Source organism: Terrapene carolina, unplaced genomic scaffold (genome assembly GCF_002925995.2).
Source record: "Terrapene carolina triunguis isolate 2854851 unplaced genomic scaffold, T_m_triunguis-2.0 Scaffold113, whole genome shotgun sequence".
Taxonomy (NCBI): domain Eukaryota; kingdom Metazoa; phylum Chordata; order Testudines; family Emydidae; genus Terrapene; species Terrapene triunguis.
In genome coordinates, this window is record NW_020664464.1 from 6,740,951 (window position 1) to 6,762,955 (window position 22,005).

At 38.8% G+C, this 22,005-nt stretch overlaps 1 protein-coding gene and 1 non-coding gene across 2 annotated transcripts in view; one reads left to right on the plus strand and one right to left on the minus strand.

Moving 5' to 3' along the window:
- Positions 1-22,005, plus strand: part of RASEF (RAS and EF-hand domain containing) — a 48,937-nt gene that overhangs the window by 15,032 nt on the left and 11,900 nt on the right. The window contains exons 2-9 of the mRNA XM_024193140.1: positions 3,653-3,799; positions 6,304-6,394; positions 10,804-10,899; positions 12,154-12,231; positions 12,906-13,021; positions 14,839-14,907; positions 17,662-17,746; positions 20,097-20,188. Coding sequence (XP_024048908.1) covers positions 3,653-3,799; positions 6,304-6,394; positions 10,804-10,899; positions 12,154-12,231; positions 12,906-13,021; positions 14,839-14,907; positions 17,662-17,746; positions 20,097-20,188 — 774 coding nt within the window. The remainder of the gene's footprint in view (positions 1-3,652; positions 3,800-6,303; positions 6,395-10,803; positions 10,900-12,153; positions 12,232-12,905; positions 13,022-14,838; positions 14,908-17,661; positions 17,747-20,096; positions 20,189-22,005) is intronic.
- Positions 1,109-1,224, minus strand: LOC112102101. Its single transcript, XR_002907716.1, has one exon. It is a non-coding gene; the product is annotated as a U5 spliceosomal RNA (small nuclear RNA).

Sequence of the window (22,005 nt, forward strand, 5' to 3'; positions counted from 1 at the left end):
AACATTTTCTCAAATAAAAAAATTTAATAAATTTTGGCTATGTTTGTGTTTGCTTTCTGTGAATACTATAACAAAGAGTTTTATTGGCAGGAACGTTCATGGAAGCAGCAAATTTAGAACAGATATAAAATATTTGCGAAATGCAAATTTTGAACTCAGATGTATGTGCACACCAAAAACCTGATTCTAAAAAGTTGTGCTCATCAATCTGAGGAGGCAGAAACATGCTGTGATATATGTACAGGGCCAACACCAACTCAGCAAGCAGGTGCTTGGGGCGGCCAACGGAGGGGGGCGGCACGTCCGGCTCTTTGGCGGCAATTCGGCAGCAGGTCCCTCTCGGAGCGAAGGACCTGCTGCTGAATTGCCGCCAAAGAATGAAGCGGCAGTGGTAGAGCTGCTGCCGAAGTGCCGCAGATCACTATCGTGGCTTTTTTTTTTTTTTTGCTGCTTGGGGCGGCAAAAACCCTGAAGCCGGCCCTGTCTATGTATCCTGTCAAAACTAACCAATGCAATTAGTTTTGAATATCAAATGCTCTCAATAAACTGATCACAAATCATCTATGGACCAAGAATTTTTCATTTTTTGGGGGGTGAATAATACCTACTAATGAATAAGAGCAGCCATACTGAGTCAGACCAAGGGTTCATCTAGCCCAGTATCCTATCTTCCATCAGTGGCCAATGCCAGGTGCCCCAGAGGGAATGAACAGAACATGTCATTATCAAGTGATCCATCCCCTGTCGCCCATTCCCATGTGTCTTATTGATATGTGTCGTCTTGACAATTAACAAAAAGAAAAACTCATTGAATAATGTAGTCACTACAAATTTTTTGCTCAGCTTTAGATTTTACATTCACATCCCAAAGACCCAAGAGTGCTGATCCAAATAATGTTGAATGTATCTACCTTAGAGGGATGAAGGATTCATTTGACTATGGTGGATTTTGATATACAAAGAACACATTTTCTTTTATTTAGGGCCCAATCCTGACTTAAATAAGTAGTCCTTATTCATCTGAGTAGTATTGTTGAGTTAAAAGTGACCGCTAATAATACTACAATAATTAATTAATACCTACTTTGTAAATGTTGGCAGGATCTGGCCCTCAATTTGTTTTTGCCGGGCAAAATCTAAACCATTCTAAACTCTTTGTTTTGCCTAAGGAAATCTTTAGTAAAAGGCGAAAGATTTATACGATCTGAAGAGAAACCAGAGTATATACTACACGATATGAACCGTAGCATCTCAACTTTGTCTTGCCCTTGTAATACTGAGAACAAAGTAATGAGGATGGAATTTCAGCCTTTGAATTTCTTTGTTTTCCCTCATTTAAAAATTAATTAAGCATGGTGATAGTTTGTATTTAATGTCAGTGGTGTTTTAACTTTTATATTAGTGTCAAATGAAAATGCCCTTATCTGTATTTTAAATGTGGGTTATTGACCAAACTGTGTAAATATGCGTTAAGGGAGTTTTTTAATTACTGGTTATTCATGCATAGTCATGACTGGATAAACCTGGTTAGTACCATGATCATTATGAATCATGATATTACTTTAAAAATATGTTATGAAACATGCAACTGTGCATATATGGCAGAGAATCGTCAAAGATTATTACAAGTGTTGAAATTTTAACTTACAGAAATACCTAATATACCTAAAGTACTAGCCTGTATAAAAGAAATGATTTCTGAGAACGATAGTTTAGGTGCGCAAAAATGCCATGAGCATCAGTAAATCTGCATTTCGTTGTGCTCTTGGTACATTGCCATATATTCAACTTGTACATCAAAGTTTCAGCCTATAGATTTTTACAGTCTCCTGGAAGTTCTGCAGTTGTTTAAAATGGTATGTGAGCTGTAGCAGCAGTTATGGTACAGTTGTAATAGCATAATGCATACTGCTGGTGGGAAATCATATGGAGACACTGTGAGAAGGTATGTTGATAACCTACACCATGGATTTACAGTATGAGGTGCTTAAAGTAGATAAAGTACTAGCTACAGAAAACATGAATCCTCATTCTATAAAAAAAGTGTCCAAGGAGATGCAAACCTTTTAAGTTATATTTTAAATAATGCTGCATTTGTAAGAGATTCTTCATGACTGGATAACTGCAAGTATAATTTCATTATTGGAAAAGAGTCAAGTGTATAATCTTGGGGAAAATCTTAGAAACTTTTCATTTAAAAATTTCAAACTTTTCTGTAAAAAGGAAAAGAGAAAATTTACACATGGTATATTAGATATGGTGCTGGAGTAGGACTCAGAAAACTTTGGTTTCATTCTATTTTCTGCCACTGACCCACTGGATGACCTTGGGCAAAACACATCACCTTCCCATACCTCAGTTTCCCTTCCCATTTTCTCTGTCTGTTTAGGTTGTAAACTCTTCAGGGCAGGATCCATCTCTGTGTGTACAGTGCCTCACATCATCTGGCTCTGATCTTCGTTGGGGCCTCTAGGTCCTACCATAATAATATTTCCAGTACGGTAATCAGATTTATAATCCAAGTAACAGAAGTATCTAGCATGTAATAAAATACATTACACAACTATAGTTCCTGATGATAAGGTCAGAGAGTTCAATGAGTTCATTGTATTCTTCAGTAGTAACCTCTGTAATATTGTCCTCTTTTCTTAAGCTGTTGCGTGTTTTGTTGCTATTTTGCCAAGAGCAAACACAAAAATTGTTTGATTAGACAGTCAGGAATTTTTGTATTATAATTTATGAAGGGAGTCTGCATTAAAAAAATGAGCATGTTGTTCTGCACAATGGCAGAGTTTTTATAAGTGGTGTTTTTTCTTGTAAAAGTTTTCAGCGACTGTATATATACACACACACACACAATTTTTTGCTTTCCTTAAACATCTACTATTTTTCACATGAGAATGGTATATAGGAATGGCATCTTAGAAAGATTACCTTTTTATTTTTTGTCAAATAGAGCAGACAAAGTTCCAAGAATAAAATGATTGGAATTAAAATAATTTTGTTTTATACCAGTGATTTTTTTACTCAGTGTTCCTTGACAATTTACTTCCTGGTTAAATAAAAAATGTTGGTCACTATCTATAAAGCTGTAAATGGTCTGGGCCCCAGATATCTCAGAATTCACCTTATGCATCACTATGACAAATGAAATTACTGATTCTGATTTACTAATGTGTTATTCATTGAGTCATCTCTGTCTTGTTTTCTCCAAGAAAATATACCCAACTCCTTAATCTTCCATTATAACTTAGGTGCTTGAGATGGTGTCTCTTTTACACTATGCAGCAGCCTCCAACAGGAATAATCTCCTTATATAGTATGATTAGCAGTAGTGCACTCAGTGGGCCTGATTTACCACTCTGATACTCCAGTTTTACCCTGCACTTTACACAACTAACATAAGTAATATGAAATGATTTAAGTAATACTTCGAAAAGGTTTTTCTGGGAGAAGTATAGTGCAGTAAAGAGACTGGAAGGGGCAGATGCTGTGCGGAATGTTTCAAATCTGTATTTGCCTTGTTAAATTTTAAAATCTGAGACACGGGTTGTTTTCATTTTGAATAAATTTTGGAAGCCTAATGTAGTGTTTTTGTGTAAGGAAATATGCTTCATTGTTTTTGTTTGTTTGTTTGTTTGTTTGTTTCCAGGCAAGAGCAGGCCAGTGTTCTGTATGCGAACATCAGCTTAGTGGAACCAAGATTAATTCAGCCTTATGAACATGTTATTAAGAACTTCATCCAAGAGATCAAACTTCAAAGCATAGAGATGGAAAGCTTGGCCATATCTGTAAAAAGGTACAGGGGATAGTTCTGAATGTCAAACGTGTGCAGTTATGCAGTTGTGAACTTCACCACTTATGCCTGTAGTACAGTGTTGGTTAAAGTTACCTGGTATTAATGGCAAAACATGTTGAACAGAATATTTTCATTTTTAGGCTATTAAACTGACAAGTTGAAAGAATCACAGGGTTTTGGGGTTTTTTATACAAACCAGATAATTTGCAAATTGCAAATGATTCTGTATGTAATTACTTACACTTTGGATAAATTCTGGGACCAGTCTTGGATCCAAAGGCAGGCTAAGATCCCAGATTTTAATAACTAAAAAAAATTTGGTGTTTCTTTTTTTGGTTGTAACTGTAACTTTGAATAGACATGACTGTCATTTGCTTTTACAAATATTATTTTTGTATCTCCAGCTTCAAAGAGAGTATTTAGGTAGTATGTTTGGGTACTGTACAGGCAGTCCTCGACTTTATGACATTCGATTTAGGATGAACAACACTTACGTTTCTGAATTGACACCCTGATTCGACTTACGACAATTGGTTTTGACGTTACGACACTCGGTCCCGCAATGGAGCGGATTGCGGTTCAGAGTTATGATGTTTTGACTTACGATACACTTTTCAGGAACCAATTGTTTCGTAAGTCCGAGGACTGCCTGTATCTTAATGTTTGTAACTATATCGTATTGGCATATTTTTATACTACATATTAAAATTCCTGTATGTCAGGGAAGCTAAAAATGATTCTGTTCTAAAAAGTGACTGTGCAAATGTTATCATGATGTTCCCAGTTCATTGTGTCTCAGTGAATCCAGACTAAATTTGCTCAGTTTACAAGTCAGAAACTTTTAATTTCCAGTCCTGCAAACTCAGCCTTGGCTTTGAGAGTCAAGCTGATTTTTTTCCTTCTTGTACATCATCTCCAGTAATCTCATAGAAACTTAGGACTGGAAGGGACCTTGAGAGATCATCTAGTCCACTTCCCTGCACTCATGGCAGGGCTAAATATTATCTAGCCCATACCTGACAGGCGTTTCTCTAACCTGCTCTTAAAAATCTCCAGGGATGGGGATTCTAAAACCTCCCTGGGCAATTTATTCCAGTCAGAGCCGTCTCTTGGTAGGGCGAATCAGGGTGACCGCTCTGGGCCCCACACTTTGGGGGGCCCTGCAGGCCAGTGCTATTGGCTGACGCTGTCAGTCCCGGAAGACATAGGCATGGGAACTAGTAGTGGGTGCTGCACACCCCTGGCTGCTGCCCCCACCCCACGCCTGGGGTTCTCCCCCCACACCCGGAGTCCCGGCTGCCCAGCTGCCGATGCAGAGCGGGGCCCCCAAGCCGATAGGGGCTGCTTTGTTCCAGGCCCCGCACCCCCTAGGGATGGCCCGATTCCAATGCTTATGTAACATCGACAGACCCCGGTCATCAGCAGGCAGGATCGAACCTGGGACATCTGAAGTTTAGTGCATGAGCCTCTACTGCATGAGCTAAAAGCCACATGGCTGTTAGCTAAGGCTGTAGCAAATTCATTAATCTCTAAGTGGTCTTGGTGCCACTACATGGGATAGAACACTACACCCAGGAGGTGTGTGGGTTACAATTATCCACCCTGACAGGAATTTTTCCTAATGTCCAACTTAAACCACCCTTGCTGCAATTTAAGCCCCTTGCTTCTTGTCCTAGCCTCAAAGGTTAAGGAGAACAATTTTTCTCCCTCTTCCTTGTAACAATCTTTTATGTACTTGGAAAACTGTGATCATGTTCCTTCTCAGTCGTCTCTTCTCCAGACTAAAACAAACCCATTTTTTTCAATCTTCCCTCATACGTTATGTTTTCTAGACCTTTAATCATTTTTGTTGCTCTTCTCTGGACTTGCTCCGGTAAAGGCTCCAATAAAGGTGCTACATCAAGTTTACATATCAGTCCAAATGTGTGTATGAATGGTGATCATCTTCAAATGACTTCCTTGGCTAGGTAATCTCAGATTGTCAGTGGGATGGCACAGCAGTAAATGAAGGCAGAATTTTGTCCCGCCACTGAACCTTAAACTTTAAATTAAATTTATGTATTTTGGACAATGTGTGAGAAGGAATTGAATAAGCCATATCAGGACTGGAATGATAATAGTAGTTAAACAAGTAAAAATATAGCTTTTCCAGTAAAGTAAGTCAATATGACTAAATGTATATAGGGCCTAGATCTATTGAGAAGATGGTGTATTTCTTACATAGTCATTTTTCAGAGGAGAATTTCACTTTAAAGGTTTATTTTAAAGGGAAAAATATGAAACCAACTTTCTCTAAACAGAGCATAAACATCATAGCCTTTTGTCAGTACTGCAGTATCTATCTTTCAGCCACTAATAAAACTGTGACATAATTGCCTCTCATGCTTGGCCCATGTTTCAACATTTGCATGTGTATGTTTGAACTGGATAGGATGTATTTTTTCTCAAATTTTCTTTGAAGTCAATGGAGGACTCATTAGAGTATATTCATGTTTAAATCTTAGAGCTCAGGATAAAGCAGCAATACAGCTCAGTGAAATGGAGGAGGAGATGGATCAGCGGATCCAGGCTGCAGAACACAAAGTCAAGAAGGAAGTGAGTATTAGATATTCCCAGCATTTCATAATTATCAGGTTACTCCTGCCCCTATTGAAGTCAATATTGACTTTAAAGGTGCAGGCTTCAGGCCCCAATTACAGAATATTTCTCATGTTGATTTACAAATGTCTAAAAGTTTATGGTATCACATTTTCCAAATCATCTTATAGGGAAGTACTATCGTTTGTTTTTGATGCCTGTGGTCAAGGTCTACAGGTGTAACTGAGCAATATTTCCACTGAAGTCATTTGCTTGAATGTGGGCTGTAGAGAATTTAGCACAGACTTAAGGTTACCAAATGCCTGAGTATCATAGAAATGTAGCTCTGCAAGGGACCCCAAAATGTCATCTCGTCCAGCCCCCTGTGCTGAATTAAATTATCCTTCCTTATCCTTTTCTTTTAAAAGCATACATTTGATGCTAATGAGGAATGTAATTCTTAAGGAATGATTTGCACCGTGAATGTTCTAAAAGCCATCCATTTCCCCTGCAGAAGTAGGGGGGTTGTATCTCCATTTAACAAAAATACTTGGACAAAACTCCCATTGAGTTTAAGGAAGGATTGAAGGCTAAATGATTCTCTGGACTTCCATAGGCCTCAGGGCCGGTGCTACCATTAAGGCGAACTAGGCGGTTGCCTAGGGTGCCAAGATTTGGGGGCGCCAAAAAGCGGTGCCCCCAATTTCCCCCCCACAGCAGCTCCCCACCCCCCCAGCTCGGGGAGCCGTGTGGCAGCTCCCCACCCCAGCTCACCTCTGCTCCAACTCCTCCCTGAGCATGCCGCCCCCGCTCTAATTCTCCTCCCCTCCCAGGCCTGTGGTGCCAAACAGCTGATTGGCTGGGAGGCGGAAGAAGTGGAGCAGCAATGGCATGCTTGGGGAGGGGGTGTAGCAGAGGTGAGCTGGGGTAGGGAGCTGCTGCACGGCTCCCCGGGCCCGGGGGGTGGGGAGCCGCCACTGGTGGGGGTGCCTCAGGGCGGGGGGGGGGGGGGTGCTGCCGGGGGGGGGGGGGGGGGGGGGGCGCGCAAGGTAAAGTTTCGCCTAGGGTGCGAAACTTCCTTGCACCAGCCCTGATAGGCCTGATCCAAAGCGCACTGAAGTCAATGGAAAGACTCCCATTGACTTCAGTGGGCTTTGAATTTGGCCCAGGAAGAGGATAAAACCTCCCAAAGGACATTTTTCCATTTTCCTCACAGAACAGATTGGCTGCTTATGTGTAAGTAACAAATTGCAAGACACAGTGCTCCTATGTTGTTGGGTGGGGAGTGGAAGGGATTGACCACTGAAGGGGACATAGAATGGAAGGATGACATCACCCCGGGGAAAGGGTCTAATCAGTAGTACCGGTGCCCTAAATTTTTCTGTCTTTACAGAGTTATGTACTGATTATTGTTTGAACTGTTTAATCTGCTTAGACTTTCCTTCCCCAGTTCATGCACAATTATTTTTTGAGAGATTCCCAGAAGAGGGAGAGAAATCCTGTCCCTATTGTAGTTAATGGGAATTTTGCCATTGTCTTCAGATATTTTAGGTTTCACCCATTATCTTAATCCAGTTGCAACCTTGATGGACTGTTGGAAGAATCCTTTTCTCTTTATTATTTATGAGAATATATATTAGAACCCTAAATGAACTATGTAATAAAAGGTAGAAAATACAATAAACTACATACTCCTCTTTGTCTATATAACATAATGTTATGTTAAACCACTATTACATTCAAATGTAAACCTACTTCAGTATATAATATGCCTAAGAACAAAAATAAAGTTAAGATGGTCTAACACCTGCACAATAAATACATCAAATAGTTTTTATTGTTTATTATTTATTTATTTATTGTTTAATTTTTGTAGCCTACACAATATACTAGGACCAGTCTGCATACTGGAAGACACTGCCCCTTTCACCAAAAGGGAGCACATTATTATAATAAACTGCCAAACACTCATTACCACTTATATCATTAATGGTTATTTGATTGGTTAGTAGGTGAGACGGTAAATGGTATTCGGATAAATATGCTTATGTCATTGTCCTGTAGTATGTTTACAGTAAATACTCATTTTGTAATATAATAATCAGTGATTTATCTATCAGTTTCCTAGAGGCGATAGAACACACATGATGACATCAAGGTCTCAGGTGTGAATTCAGTAAAATGGTGTGTTATAATATGTTTGGCAAATGACAATGTAAATCACAGGAAAATAAGTGGAGGATGGGCACAACTATATATCCTGCTGGGAAATTATGGAACATTTACATGTAGGAAACAAATACATTACTTCTGGAAGAATTTCCTCTCTGCACACACAAATAAATCGCAATAATAAATAAATAAAATGTAACACTCTCAACAACCATTATGTGATCAACAGATGAACAGGAAACATGTATCAAAGGTCAGGCACAACAAGCCATTGCAATTGTGCACTTGTCCTGTCTGCTATATATTTCCGAATGTAGATTGTAATCTTTATCCTAATACAAATCAGTCTGTACCACGGGCTAAAGAGTTCTAACAAATATGAATGGATGGACTAAAAATCGGATAAATGACAGTTTTTTAGGACCACTGGGGTGAAATCCTGGCAACATCAAAGTTAATTGCAAAGCTCCTCAATGGATATGTCTACACTGCAATTAAAAACTTGCAGCTGGCCCAAACTGTTAAACAGCTAAGGAGCTGTTTAACAGTGGTGCAGACATTTGGACTTAGGGATCCTGCAAGGGGGGAGGGTCCAAGAGCTTGGGCTCCTGCCTGAGCCCAAATGTCTACACTGCAATTAAAGAACCCCTTAGCCTGAGTCCCACAAGCCTGAGTCAGCTGACACAGGCCAGTTGTGGCTGTTTAATTGCAGTGTAGGCATACACAATGGAGCCAGGATTTTACCCTTGATACCTAAGTACCAATATCAAGGATGGGCTGTAACTTATTTCTCCTATCATTCTTTAAATTACGTTTCTTTTACATGTTTCTTTCAGTTCAAAGCTTGACATATTTTTCAAAAAGTAAAACGCCCCGAGAGCAAATGTAACTTGCCGAGATATTTATTTTATGGGATTGTTCTAAGCCATAAATCTTAATGGCTGCAGTGAGCACACTATTGTTTCAGACAGTGTGCTGACTCACACCAGTGTGACACCTTCCTCCATATGATATCTGTATTTTGAGTGTTCCCTGCCTTCATGTTTTCACCAGGCAGGCAAACAATTACTGTGCAAGTCATACTTTAGGAATCTGTACAGGTGTCAACAGAAGGAAAATCCTGCACTAGCTGGACAAGTGATTACCTATGTTGCTATAATTAAAACACACGCATACCAAAGGCTCTTTTATGAAAAGAATTGCACCCTGAGTAAAGTTTCGGTCTTTTTCTTTCCACAAATAAAATCTGGCAGCTCTCCCAAAATCTTCATTTGCCAATGCTGATTGTTGTGACACCTTCTGGTTTGTAGTGCTCAAGTCAGAGAGGAGGCCTGCAGTGAGTTTAACACTCCCATCTACAGCTCTAGAAGCCTGTGTAAACCTTATTGATTTAAACAAACAAAACCCCAGTAATCCACTTGGACCAATGTTCAAACTAAAAACCTTCCTGAGTCCCCTACAAATTAAGATACTGTCACCATCCTTTCTCATACTCATACCTCCCCTTTCCTCCTCTCCAAAATGGGATAATAACAGTATTGCTTTAGTTGTATCTAGAGACACTTGGGATAGATGCATTTTTATAACTATATAAAAATTATATCCGAATATAATACAACAATGCTATACTACTACATTATGTACTGAAGTGTGCATTTGTAGTAGAAGGCTGATTTGAAAAGCATAATCTCTTCCCAGAATATATGATAGTAAAAAAAAAACAAAAAAAAAACCAGGTGAACTCTCCTTTTCAGTTTCATTGTGGACACTGGCAACATTGAAACAAGGAAGTATGACATGAATTACAAAGAACTGTCACACAAATTTATCTTGGGAACCAGCGTGTGATATTTTCTGAGGGGAGAAGGGGGGAGAAAGATTATTTACTCTGGGACCATATGTGTCTTCTGTGCAAATCACACACTTGTCTAAAATCCAGCTGAGTCCACAAAACTGGGTTACGTTTGAATTAAGTAACATTGGTGAACTGACCTGAAGTTTTACTCCAATCTGCTAAACATTTCTCTTCTACAATTCAATGCCCATTTTAGTCAATTGAAAGACACCTATTGACTTTGAGTGTTGGATAAGACCTGTAATGGAAAGCCAAAGATATGTACTTCAAGTTAAAAGGAAATTGTTTGGCTTTACAATAATGAAATGTTTAATACCTTGGTAATACCTTGGTGACCGAGATTTTAAAGAAAATGTTTAAACCTGTGTTTTGACTGTTAATAAAATACCAAATGTTACAGGAGAAGCGGAAAGCTGAAGAGGCACTAAATGTTCTCAAGCGTCAGTATGAGAATGAAGTTGGTGAACTTCAGGTGACAATAAAAAAACTTAAAAAGGTGGGTAGCTTGGACTTGTGCCCAGAATTCTGTGAATGATATAAGAGGGCCTGACCTGGGGAGATGCTAAGTGTTTCTTCCGAGGTAGCTAATGGGAGCTAAGGGTGCTCTGCCTTTTGCTGTAAAATTTTTCCAGATAATGTGCATCATTAAATGGCAATTTAAAAATAGTTTTTAAAATTGTGTTGACTAAAATACCCATTGCCGTTGTCCTTGAATCCATTCAGTATAGTTTACTGAAATACTTTGCCAAAGGACCTAACTGCTAACCAAATGATTGCTTATGATTATCAAGAAACTGGCATTTTGATTACTCAGTAGCAGTCTGGAATTTTATACATTGGAAAGAATCCAAGTTATCATTTATAATTATTTGTAATTGACAGAATCATAAAGGGGTGAAAAGGATCTATTATCATATGTCGTCATATCCATCCTCTTGGCAATGCAGGACTGTTCTTTGCACTATTAGGTTTATCTCTACTATTAATATTCCTATCTCTACGATTAACATTCGTAATACTGTAGAGAACCCCAAATCTGAACTCCCAGTGCAGGGACCAGAATCTGAATTTTGCAGTTGATACGTACATCTGTGATGGGATAAACCAGAACCCCAGAACTGAATGCTCGCCTTGAATATTTGAAATTCAGATTTAGGTTTTTGTGGCTGGCCCTTGCTATAGCTATTAGTAATATTGTATGTGTCTTTCAGCAATATGAATCCTGGATGTGAATTGCACTCCATTTTCCTCTTTATTATCATTAAATCACACTTACAATTCCACTGATACTAATAGAAGTTTCCTATGAAAATGCTGTAGTTCTCTTATTTTTTACTCTGGAGAGAATTGGGGCTAAATGGGCTGGGTAGATATGCACAGCTCCGCTGAAATCAGGGGAACTACCAGTCTTATTACCAGCAGAGGATCAGACCCTTGGTTGGTTTCTTATGTTGCAAAATGACTGTTAACATTTCTAGCAATACTAAATTCTGTAGAACATACTTTGAGAAATTTTCAAAATATTTTTTCTAAAAATGAAATGATATAAACTAGATAATTTGGAGGTGGAAATTTCTTATGTGTACACCTGGAGAACTCATATATTGTTAAAGACCTTTCATAGCTTGAAAATGCACATAGGTGTCTTTCAATATAGCCCTTGATCCAAATGACTTTCATTGACTTAAGTGGGCTTTGGATCAGTCAAGAATGTGTTTTTAAAATTTGCACATTTTATTTGCTCTTTCAGCTGGAAGAACAGTCAAAGAACATAAATCACAGAGAAGATTTGGCTGAATTAAAAAAAAGAATACACGAATTGTCATTGGTAAGAGCTGATTATAATTTACATACAGAAGATGTAGATTCAACCTACGCTTTGTACTTTCTTCAATACCGATTTGTTTTCCCACTTCAGAACTGGAATTAGAATTATGAGGCTAAGAGATGGCTCTCTTTTTGTGTGTGTGTGTAAAACTATTTAAGGTGGTGCGATTGCTTATTCTTGGATAAAGAAGAAATAATTCTGTTTAAGTAGATATGAATTCTATATATACCATTTATGGTGTCATTTTTGTGTATGAGAAACTGCAAAATCTGAACTTAAATTGAGTTTTTGAGTGTTAGAACTATGGCTCCATTATGGCTCATGGTATGGAGAGCATCTTCACTCAGATATCATTTATATCTATGGAATGTGCTTAACTTTAAGCATGTGAGTAGTCCCATTGGGTTAGTTAATTAACATTTCTAAAGTTAAGTGTGTATTTAAGTGCTTTTGCCTACATCAGAGATTTTGAGTGTCAGTCTTAAAGGTTTACCTTTGTAAATTAGCTTTTCATAACTGGTACTTTTAACAGTTATATTCTTAACTCTATTGAGATTTTTATATTACTGTTTTTGATTTGATTTTGATGTTCTTTTATATTTTAGTATTACAGCACTTCATTATTTTGTGACGGCAGCTCTGTTGCATAAACTTCATTTTCTGTTTTTCTTTAGGAAAATCAGAAACTTAAAAAAGATCTTTTAGAAGCACAGACAAGTATAGCTTTTCTTCAGAGTGAATTAGATACTTTGAAAAGTGATTATGCAGATCAAAGTTTGAGCTCAGAAAGGTAAGATACTTCACATGATAAAATTTTTATTTGGGGGGAAAATAAGTTGGTTTGTGTATATATTATATATCTAGTCATTAACAATTATTTTAATAGATCATAATTGGCAAGTATGTAGGTTAAAACTGGTATATTGCCACATATCTACTGTTTACTTAGTTGGCTATAATGGCTCTGATAAAGCAAATTTTGGGCCTGATCTGGAATCCCTTATTCATGCAAGTAGGTTCACTGACTTCACTGGGACTTCAGTAGCGAGTAAGAACTACAGGGTTGGGCCCTTTCTTTATAACTCCATTTCAGTGAAATACCCTTGTCTGTCATGGTAAATAAGGCCATGGAAGTCTTCCAAATCCAGGGTGAACCTGTGAAAACAAAAGTTACTCTGACTATTTTGAGACCTTTCACAAGAAATAAAAGTTAGGGCTAAATTATGCCTCTCATGAGGCTGAGCAGCATTGGAGATGGAAGGAGTCATAATTGCCCCAGTGATGGTGCTAGAGGCGTTATGCCTTTGAAAGGCACAGTGGCTAGTGGGTGATGAGCATGTCTTGCTACACCTATCCAGTAGGTTTAGCCAGGATAGGTACAGAAAAGAAAGATCCATAAACCCATTAGCACGTCACTCAGAGATTTACCTATTGGACCATCAACACCAGTTCCTGTATTCCTAAACACCTGCAGCTAAATTATGGCTGGCTGCTGGTGGGAGACTAGGGACTCCCTTCTGTCCCTCACCTGCTACAGCATGTTTAAAATGGAGCAGTAGTAATTTAAGCCCCAATCATTCCAATGGCTGTGCTGTGGCACACTCTTATATGTGATCAAAGCCCCATCGAAGGCAGTGCGGCTCTTCCTGGGAGCATGAATGTACCCACATGCTGTCAATTGTAGGATTGGTCCTTTAACCTTTAGAGTACATCGGAGTCAAATTGGCATTAATTTCTTGTGCTAAATCCCCCTATAAAATATTTGTTGAATTCAAAGTATTTTGTACACACAGCAGGAATAGAGACAATTTTTAATCTTTGGGGAAGCTAGAGTTACAAAATTATAAAATAATAGCTGTTGGCTATTGCTTAAATGAGCAGTTTGGTATCATGACTAAATTTGTCCACTTTTAATAAACTGAGATAAATGAACTTCTGTTCCAAACACAGTGTTTCCATTATTAATGAAATCCCTGGGTTGTGAGGGGAATCAGGAGGGGGCTGGCAAAAGCCATCCAAGTCCCCGGCTGTCTATGTCCAGGCACGCTGGCCAGTTTTGAAACTTCTGTACCTCCTGGAATTTCCTCGTGGATGGAACCCTGACTGTTCACAAGGTGCTGGCTTCTTGTTTCCACCTACTGAATTACATTTAGAACAAGCTAATGATACATTAAAAACTTTAGTAATACTGGTTTTTTCACATCAGTAATTATCACAGTTGTCAAAGTTGACCACCATTGGGATAGGAGGCAGTCCATGTGATTGTGAATTGGATGGGAAGCATTTGCAAAACAATCTCTTTTTTAAGACATGATGAATGTTTGAGAACTCCTGGGCTGTTATCAAATTGCTAAAATATTTTAAAAACAAATTTCTTTTTTAATATAAACAAACAAAACAATCAAAACCTGGTGTAACTTAAACATTCAAACCAATTTCTCCCCCCCCTTCCCCCCGTATAAATTTGCAGCCCTCTAAAAATATTTATTTTAGGTTTCTAATTAACTCATTCAAAATCTGTTACAGTTGAATTTTGTTTTCTGCAAGAGTTAACACTCTAGACAATGGAGCAGTGTATGTAGAGAAGTATAACTTTATATTTTGCAGAGACCTGGAAATGGTCCGAGAATACACTGAAGACAGAGAGAGCCTGGAAAGACAAATTGAAATACTTCAGTAAGTTTTTAATAATTCACTGTTCTTTATTTACAAACTTTATTCTGAAGTGTGCACAGCTAAACATGTTTCTCTAGTTGTAGGGATATCTTGATAGAATTGGAGAAGAAAATATTATTAAGGGGAAATGGTTTTTTTAGCTGCAATTTAAACTGTTTCTGTTGTAGTAGACTTCACTTTACTACCTGGACTATTTAAGAATAGCTTTAGTGTCACATGCAGCAACCTGGGAACACAATGTAAAAATACTATCTGAATTTTGTATCCCTATATAATCTTGTCCTTTCACAAAAGATGAAAGTATATTCTGTCTCAACTCTTCAAAAATTAAGTTGTAATGGCTCAGATATGTTTGGACTGGTACTGATTGACTACTTCATTCTTATTTTACCACAAAATAACTGCACACATTATTACCTTTATATATAGTACTAGAATGATTTCTGACAGCCTATCCCTGATGTCTCTATTTATGCATGCTACAGTTCTGTCTGCATTTTTTTCTTTAATGCTGTTGAGCAGAGGGATACTGGACCATATCATGCCACTGATTTATAAGCGGAGCTCCCTATTGACTTAAGGGAGCCAAAAATATTAAAGATTTATCCACCACAACTGCCAGCTTCTTCAGTTCAATATTTGGTAGTGTGTGAGACTGCTGAGTCTTGAATACTTTGTGGGATTTTTGTTCTTAGCTTAATTGCCTTTCATTTCTTTATAATAAGCTGAATAAGATCCTTGTATATCCGTGTTATTCTAAATATTATCACTTGGCTCCTTTTTTATTGACTTTGCCTCTCCAGTAACTCCCTCTTTTATCATTATCTTTAAACCATCAACAATGTGTCCAGTGCTGTATGGCGCACACATACCACTGCCTTAAAGGATCACCCAATCTAAATAGTTTTATATCCTCAGCAAGTTTCCTCATCATACTCATGAGTTTTCTTCCAAGTAATTGAACCAAATCTCTCCTTAAAGTTATCCCAGTGGCACTCAGGCACTTTCACCTGTTCATCCCAAATCATTATCATTCACAAGCAGTTTCTGGCTTTGAGATCCAAATAACTCGGCTGAAGTCGCTCATCTCCTGTGTTCTACTTATTGACCTTGCAGAATTCTTTTAAGGATTACATAGATTATGTCCACTCCTCCTACCACCAAATATTTTCAGTTACTCAATTTTTTGAAAAGTATAACATTTATGATCTTCCTTTTGTGAATTCAAGATAACATTCTTTATATGTCACTTTCTAACTTTCAGGTATGCCCCTATTTAATGATCTTGACTTTGCAACCTTAGGCCCTGATTCCAGAAACATACATGTGCTCAACTTTACTACCACGAGTAGTCACATTATTTTAATGTAGGTTTTTTTAGAATGTAATATATACAATATATAATATTTTAATGATTCCATAGTGGACCAAATCATTGGGCTTCTCCTGAATTCCTCCCACGATAAGACTTTGTACATCAAAGGCAAGCTATATGTTTGCATACAAAGATAAACAAAATAGTCAAAAGAGAAAAAATACAATGAAGTGTGCTGTAAAGATTGCTAAGCAGTCAAACTCCCAGCTGGAGGACTAAAATAACCTATTCTGTTTTGTACATTGTCCAGCCATGTTGGAAGAAAGACGCGAGGCAATGGATATGGTATAATTCGGCCACAAATTTATTCATCTAAAATAATTGGGAGTTCCTAACATTAAATTCTACAGTGCAGGTCATAATTCTTTCCTTAATCATTTCCACATAATCCCCAACCTAGTCCCAGCCATCTTCTTGCTGAGACCCTGCACTCTACCCTTGTATGAGGGTTAAGGAGGCTAGGAAAAGGAGAGGGTTGTTTCCCCTCTGTACCAGATGTAGGAGCCCCAAACCCTCCTTTCTCAGCTCCCTTAAGGGATGCTTCCTTCTAAATCCCCTTCCAGTTCATTTGATCTGATAACTGTATCCCTTTCATAATGAGTACCTACAGTGGACATCCGCCACACAGAGGTGCCAGCAGTTAGCTTGGCTGCCTCCCTCTACCCCCTCTCGGTTCTCAGATATTTACCAATTCCTTCCTTAATATTGGACAAAAATATATCCACTCCCCAGTGTACCGCTAAGTCCTTTCCCTCTAAAGAAAGAGAGGCACCTACACTAAACAAATCTGTACTGCTTTGATTGGGCAAATTCCGTTCTTTCCACACTCTTGTAGAAGTATGACTCTCCTTGCTGTTCCTTAATTGGTTTGTTGACACATTGTGAGTCAGGGTGTCAAGTCCTTCCCCCCCATTGCAGATCAACGGGAAGGGCAGTGCCCCTCTTGACCTGGTCCAGTGACCTCCTGCTCTTTCATACTCTGTCCAGGTAAACTTTCCCCTCTTCCTCCACTTCCACTACATATTACAGTGAGAGCCCTTAAAGTGGTAATAACTCCTTGTCTTCTGGCCAGCTGACTAAGGACCCCGTCTACAGTTGCAGTGAGCCCAGTCGTAGTTCACAGTTTACTTGAGAGTAAACATCCGCAGTTGTTCATCGGAAAATGCTCACAACATTACACTTTGAGTACAATAACAGCTCTGGGCCACACTTCTCAGTAGAGTTCATTTAAGAAAAAAAGAACCTTTCTAATTCCATCACAACTGCTGGATTTGACAAGATGTAACCTGTAATGTAAAAATCTAATAATCCTTTTTTTACTTAACCTATTATAGAAGTTTTGCAAGAAAACTTTAATTTTGTGACCTGTTTCATCTTAGATCAGCTAACAGAAAACTACATGACAGCAATGATGGTTTAAGGAGTGCACTAGAAAACAGTTTAAGCAAATGCAACAGATCACTGGTATGTAATATAAAATTATAAGTTATATTAATATATTTTATATAATGGGCCATATTCTGCTGTCTCTTACACCAGGGTAAGCTGAGAAAACTCCATTGACTTCAGTAGAGTCATTCTGGGTTTACACTCATGTAACTGAGAGCAGATTTTGGTGCAGTGTTACTACATTCTGAAGTTGTCTGTTGTCTCTATGTGTGTACATAATTCCTAGTAAATATTGGGGTTATACACATGCATATCAAGAGATGAAAAGATCCTTTCCTTCATCCTGAAATGAATATATTTACATTGGAACCCTCAAATACTGAAGACACACTTTTGCACAAAACAATTTAAGTCTCAGCAGAGATTCACTGTAATCTGAATTGCAATCTGCCATTTAAATACATTGACAGAGTTCAGGACTTTCATTATATTTAACGGACACACGAGTTTCACTGTAACTTGGTTCACTTTCAATGGGTTCCACTGCCCCACCTCTAAGAGGCCACTCACTTCCTGTGCTCTGGATTCTCCCTGTTCGCTGTAATTTGAAGGAAGGTATGTCTACACTTCAAGCTGCAAGGTGTAAATTCCAGCTTAAGGAGACATAGCCATGTGAGCTCTGATTGAACCAGTGTGCTAAAAATAGAGTGTAGCTGTGGCAGTGTGAGGAGTTAGCTTCCTCAATTATGTACCTGTCCAAGATGCTAGGGATGTGCTTGAGGTGGCTAGCCTCTCACGCTGCTTGTGCCACTGCAGCTACTCTATTTTTAACATGCTAGCTCTGATCAAGCTACTGTGGGCATGTCTCCTCGAGCTGGGAATTGCACCTCCAGCTCAAAGTGTAAACAAACCCTGAGAGAAGCCTGGTTTGATAAGGACACGGAAACAGCAAGACATAGTACGGTTAAATGTAGTGGCTACAATTTTATTCATTTAAAACTCTTACATAGCTGGAGTAGCTCCCGCCAAACTACCCTGCGGGGGTTTTCTCATGGAAATGTCAACTGGCCCCAATAGTCCCAATGGACTACAAACTTGAGGATGATTGTGAAGGCCAGGCCCCCTCTATACCCTCAGGCCTGCCAAGAGACCTTGATCAGAAGCTAGAGTCCCAAAGATCTCCCCATCTCCACGTTGGAGGCAGGCGAGATAAGTTGAGAGGAGGTACATGATGAAATATAGAGGCAACTCCCTCACCATGCGCTGAGGAGATATGCCTAAGCAGTCCACTGAGCTACAGGGACCTCCTCTGGACTCCTAACCCACCAACTGCACTGGTACCATCCAATATTGCAACAGTTGTAACGTAACCCTCTCCCTCCCCTCAATCAAACATTCTGATGCTGGGTGAAAAAACCATCCAGCAGTTGGCCAGTTTTGCCATATAGGAAAAATCCCTTCCAGACCCTAAAACTGGTTGTCAGCCAAGCCCCTGGCATTACCAGAGATCCAGCAACTAGATGGGTTGGGAAGGGTGAGGCTGAAACAGGAAGCCCACAATGGCTACCCTGCCTAGGCAGCAAACTGTATTAACCCTCCTCCCCCACGAAATGGGATCCAGCATCATTCCCACCACCCAGGAAGAGCAGTGGTGGGTGGGCCAGGCTCCCTGAGTCCAGGCTCAAATGTACCATGTGACCCTCCTCCCTCTCCCCCATACACCCTGCAGCACAAGGAAGAGAAAAGCAACCCTTACATGCTGAAAGCAAAGGGGAAAGGGTGAGAGAGGAAAAGAGAGGGGGTATGTGGAACAGTCTCAGCTGCTCCCACCTGGGAACTCCACTCTCTCCCTCCAGCCCACTGCTTATAGCCCCATCACAGCTGCACCCTGGCTGGAAAGGTGAGCACATTTTAGTAAAATAGATATTGAGACTTTAAAATTTGGTATGATGTCTTCCAGCAGCCTGAATATCTATGACCTGAGGGTATTTGAATCACACTGGTGATTTCACTCTCTCCATCTTGACCACCTACATAATTCTAACTGGTGGCTATTCCAAAGTGAGAAACAAATCTTAGGTCATTCCCCAAAATACCTCATTTCCAAAAAACTGTATTATAGTTCATGGAATGAGGTCACTTACTCAAATGACACTGTTATACCACTTCACTCTCTCAGAAATCCCATTGCTGCTTGGTGGTTGATAACTCCAGAAGTTGGGGTCCATAATGTCATCCTAACATTACATATTTGAATGTAACATGTTGGACATGTATACATGTTGACATCCAGTCCTGTTTTAAAGGATAAGGAAAAGAAAAAGTTGGATTTACATCATAACATACAGCAGCGTTAGCTGTGATGGTTGTAATCCCACGTGTACGATAAGATACTTATAGACCTTTCTACACATGTCTATTACAGCGTCTAACAAACATCTCCCCGGGGAATACAATTACTAGAAGCAGCCCCAAATGTAATGGTGGCCAGTCTCCTCAAAATCCACGATATGACAGGTAGGCCTGGTACATTTTTACTTAAATTATAGCATAACGATGGACCATTATACATGTCTTAAGACAGCCAAATACTTAGTACAAAATGACAGAGTTAAACAGCCTGTTCTATTTTTTTCTCAATTCCAACTCAAGAAATTCAAGCAGAATTCAATTTGTGTCCTCTCAGCAGGACCAAGCCTTACAAAACATGATTCTAATACAGACCATTCTTAAATGGTCCCTTCAGTACTTAAAAGAGAAAGCTCTGGTTTTTCAAGATCTTTAACCTGTATAGCTGGTGTCCCCTGTGTAATACCTTCTATCAGTGTATGAGGGCCTGATTCTTCAAGGGGTTAAACATCCTCATCTCTCAATGAAATCCCAGTTAAATGAGTATGCGCAGTATTTTTTCTCAGCACTTTGCAGAATAGAGTGTATAGAGAGCATAAGACCATTTAATTAATTTTCAGCTTCAGAAATTCTTGGGGTAACTATTAAATGGTCAAAGCAACTAACTGACTGCTTTGTTTTATTGGATATAAGTTCTAGATCCCAAACCCATTGAAGTCAATGGAAAAATGGGCTTTGGATCAGGCTCTAAGTGCAATAGGTCATACCATTTTACTGGCTTGACACATTCTCTTTAGAGTTAGCTACAACTGCAGTGAAAAATGTGTTTTCTGTCTTAAATGACAGATTTTTGTCTTTTTTTTTTTTTTTTTTTGGTATTACTTCAGACTGCATATAGATCTATATTAGGGCCTTTATATGGTTAACATATATATTTTGGCAGTGGGTTGACAATCCTTTGTAAACATTAAATTGGCTTTCACTTTACACTAATGATATCCAAATATATCATTAATTGAATACTATTATTGAATCTGCTGTCTCCATGTTGGAGACTTGTTTGCAGGCTATAAAATTCTGATTGCAACAAACTATCTTTCTGCTGAATGCAGATAAAATAGATTCCCTCTTGTTAGATCCTCTGTATATTTTGAAAGGAGATTTCCCTTACTAAGTTGCACATTAAAAGAAGTAATTTTCTGAAGTTAAGGAAGGAAGGAAGAAGTCTATTTAGCAGGCCTTAGGGCTATCCTTCTGTGAGAGCGTTTAAAAAACACCAACCTGCTATTCTGTGCAATCTAGTGTATTCCAATCTGAAGTTAAAAAATTGACTTCTTCAGAAGTACATGTGCCAGAGGTAAAACTCATTCCTGGCAGGTATGGCTTACCAATATTTAGAGAGAGATGAAGTTCTGCTCCCAAAATGTCTGTCCATTTTCAACACTTTGTATCAGACAAGAAACATCAAATCAGTGTTCAGAAATCTGGGTGCTGGTTTGGATTCTAACCTTGCCTTTAAGACATTTTTAGTAGTAAATATATTTTTATTTTCTCTGGTCATATAACCTCTCTTATATTAAGTTGCCTTAAGCACGTATGGAATTCCCAACACTGATTATGTGCTTTAGTGATTTTGAAAATTGACTAATGTAGTCCTTTGTTTGAGGTTATGCTTAATGCTCTTAACTTTGCTACAATATGCACCCTTTGTTCTCATATATCAGTGACTTTCTATAGGCTATATGCATGAATACAAATAGTATTACAGTACTACTGTGGTATTCCAAAACCAAGATCATGAGTATTTGAATGAGAACTCATTACCTTGGGAGCATGGAAATAGACAGTTCTGAAGTTGTTGCAACAGAAAATGGTCCCTGTAATGCTGACCAGTAATTGATAGAAATTATATGGGAGTAGGCAACCCTATGAATCCCAAAGAATAGAAACTACAGCCCCACAGAAGGCTGTACCTCCATGCTGCA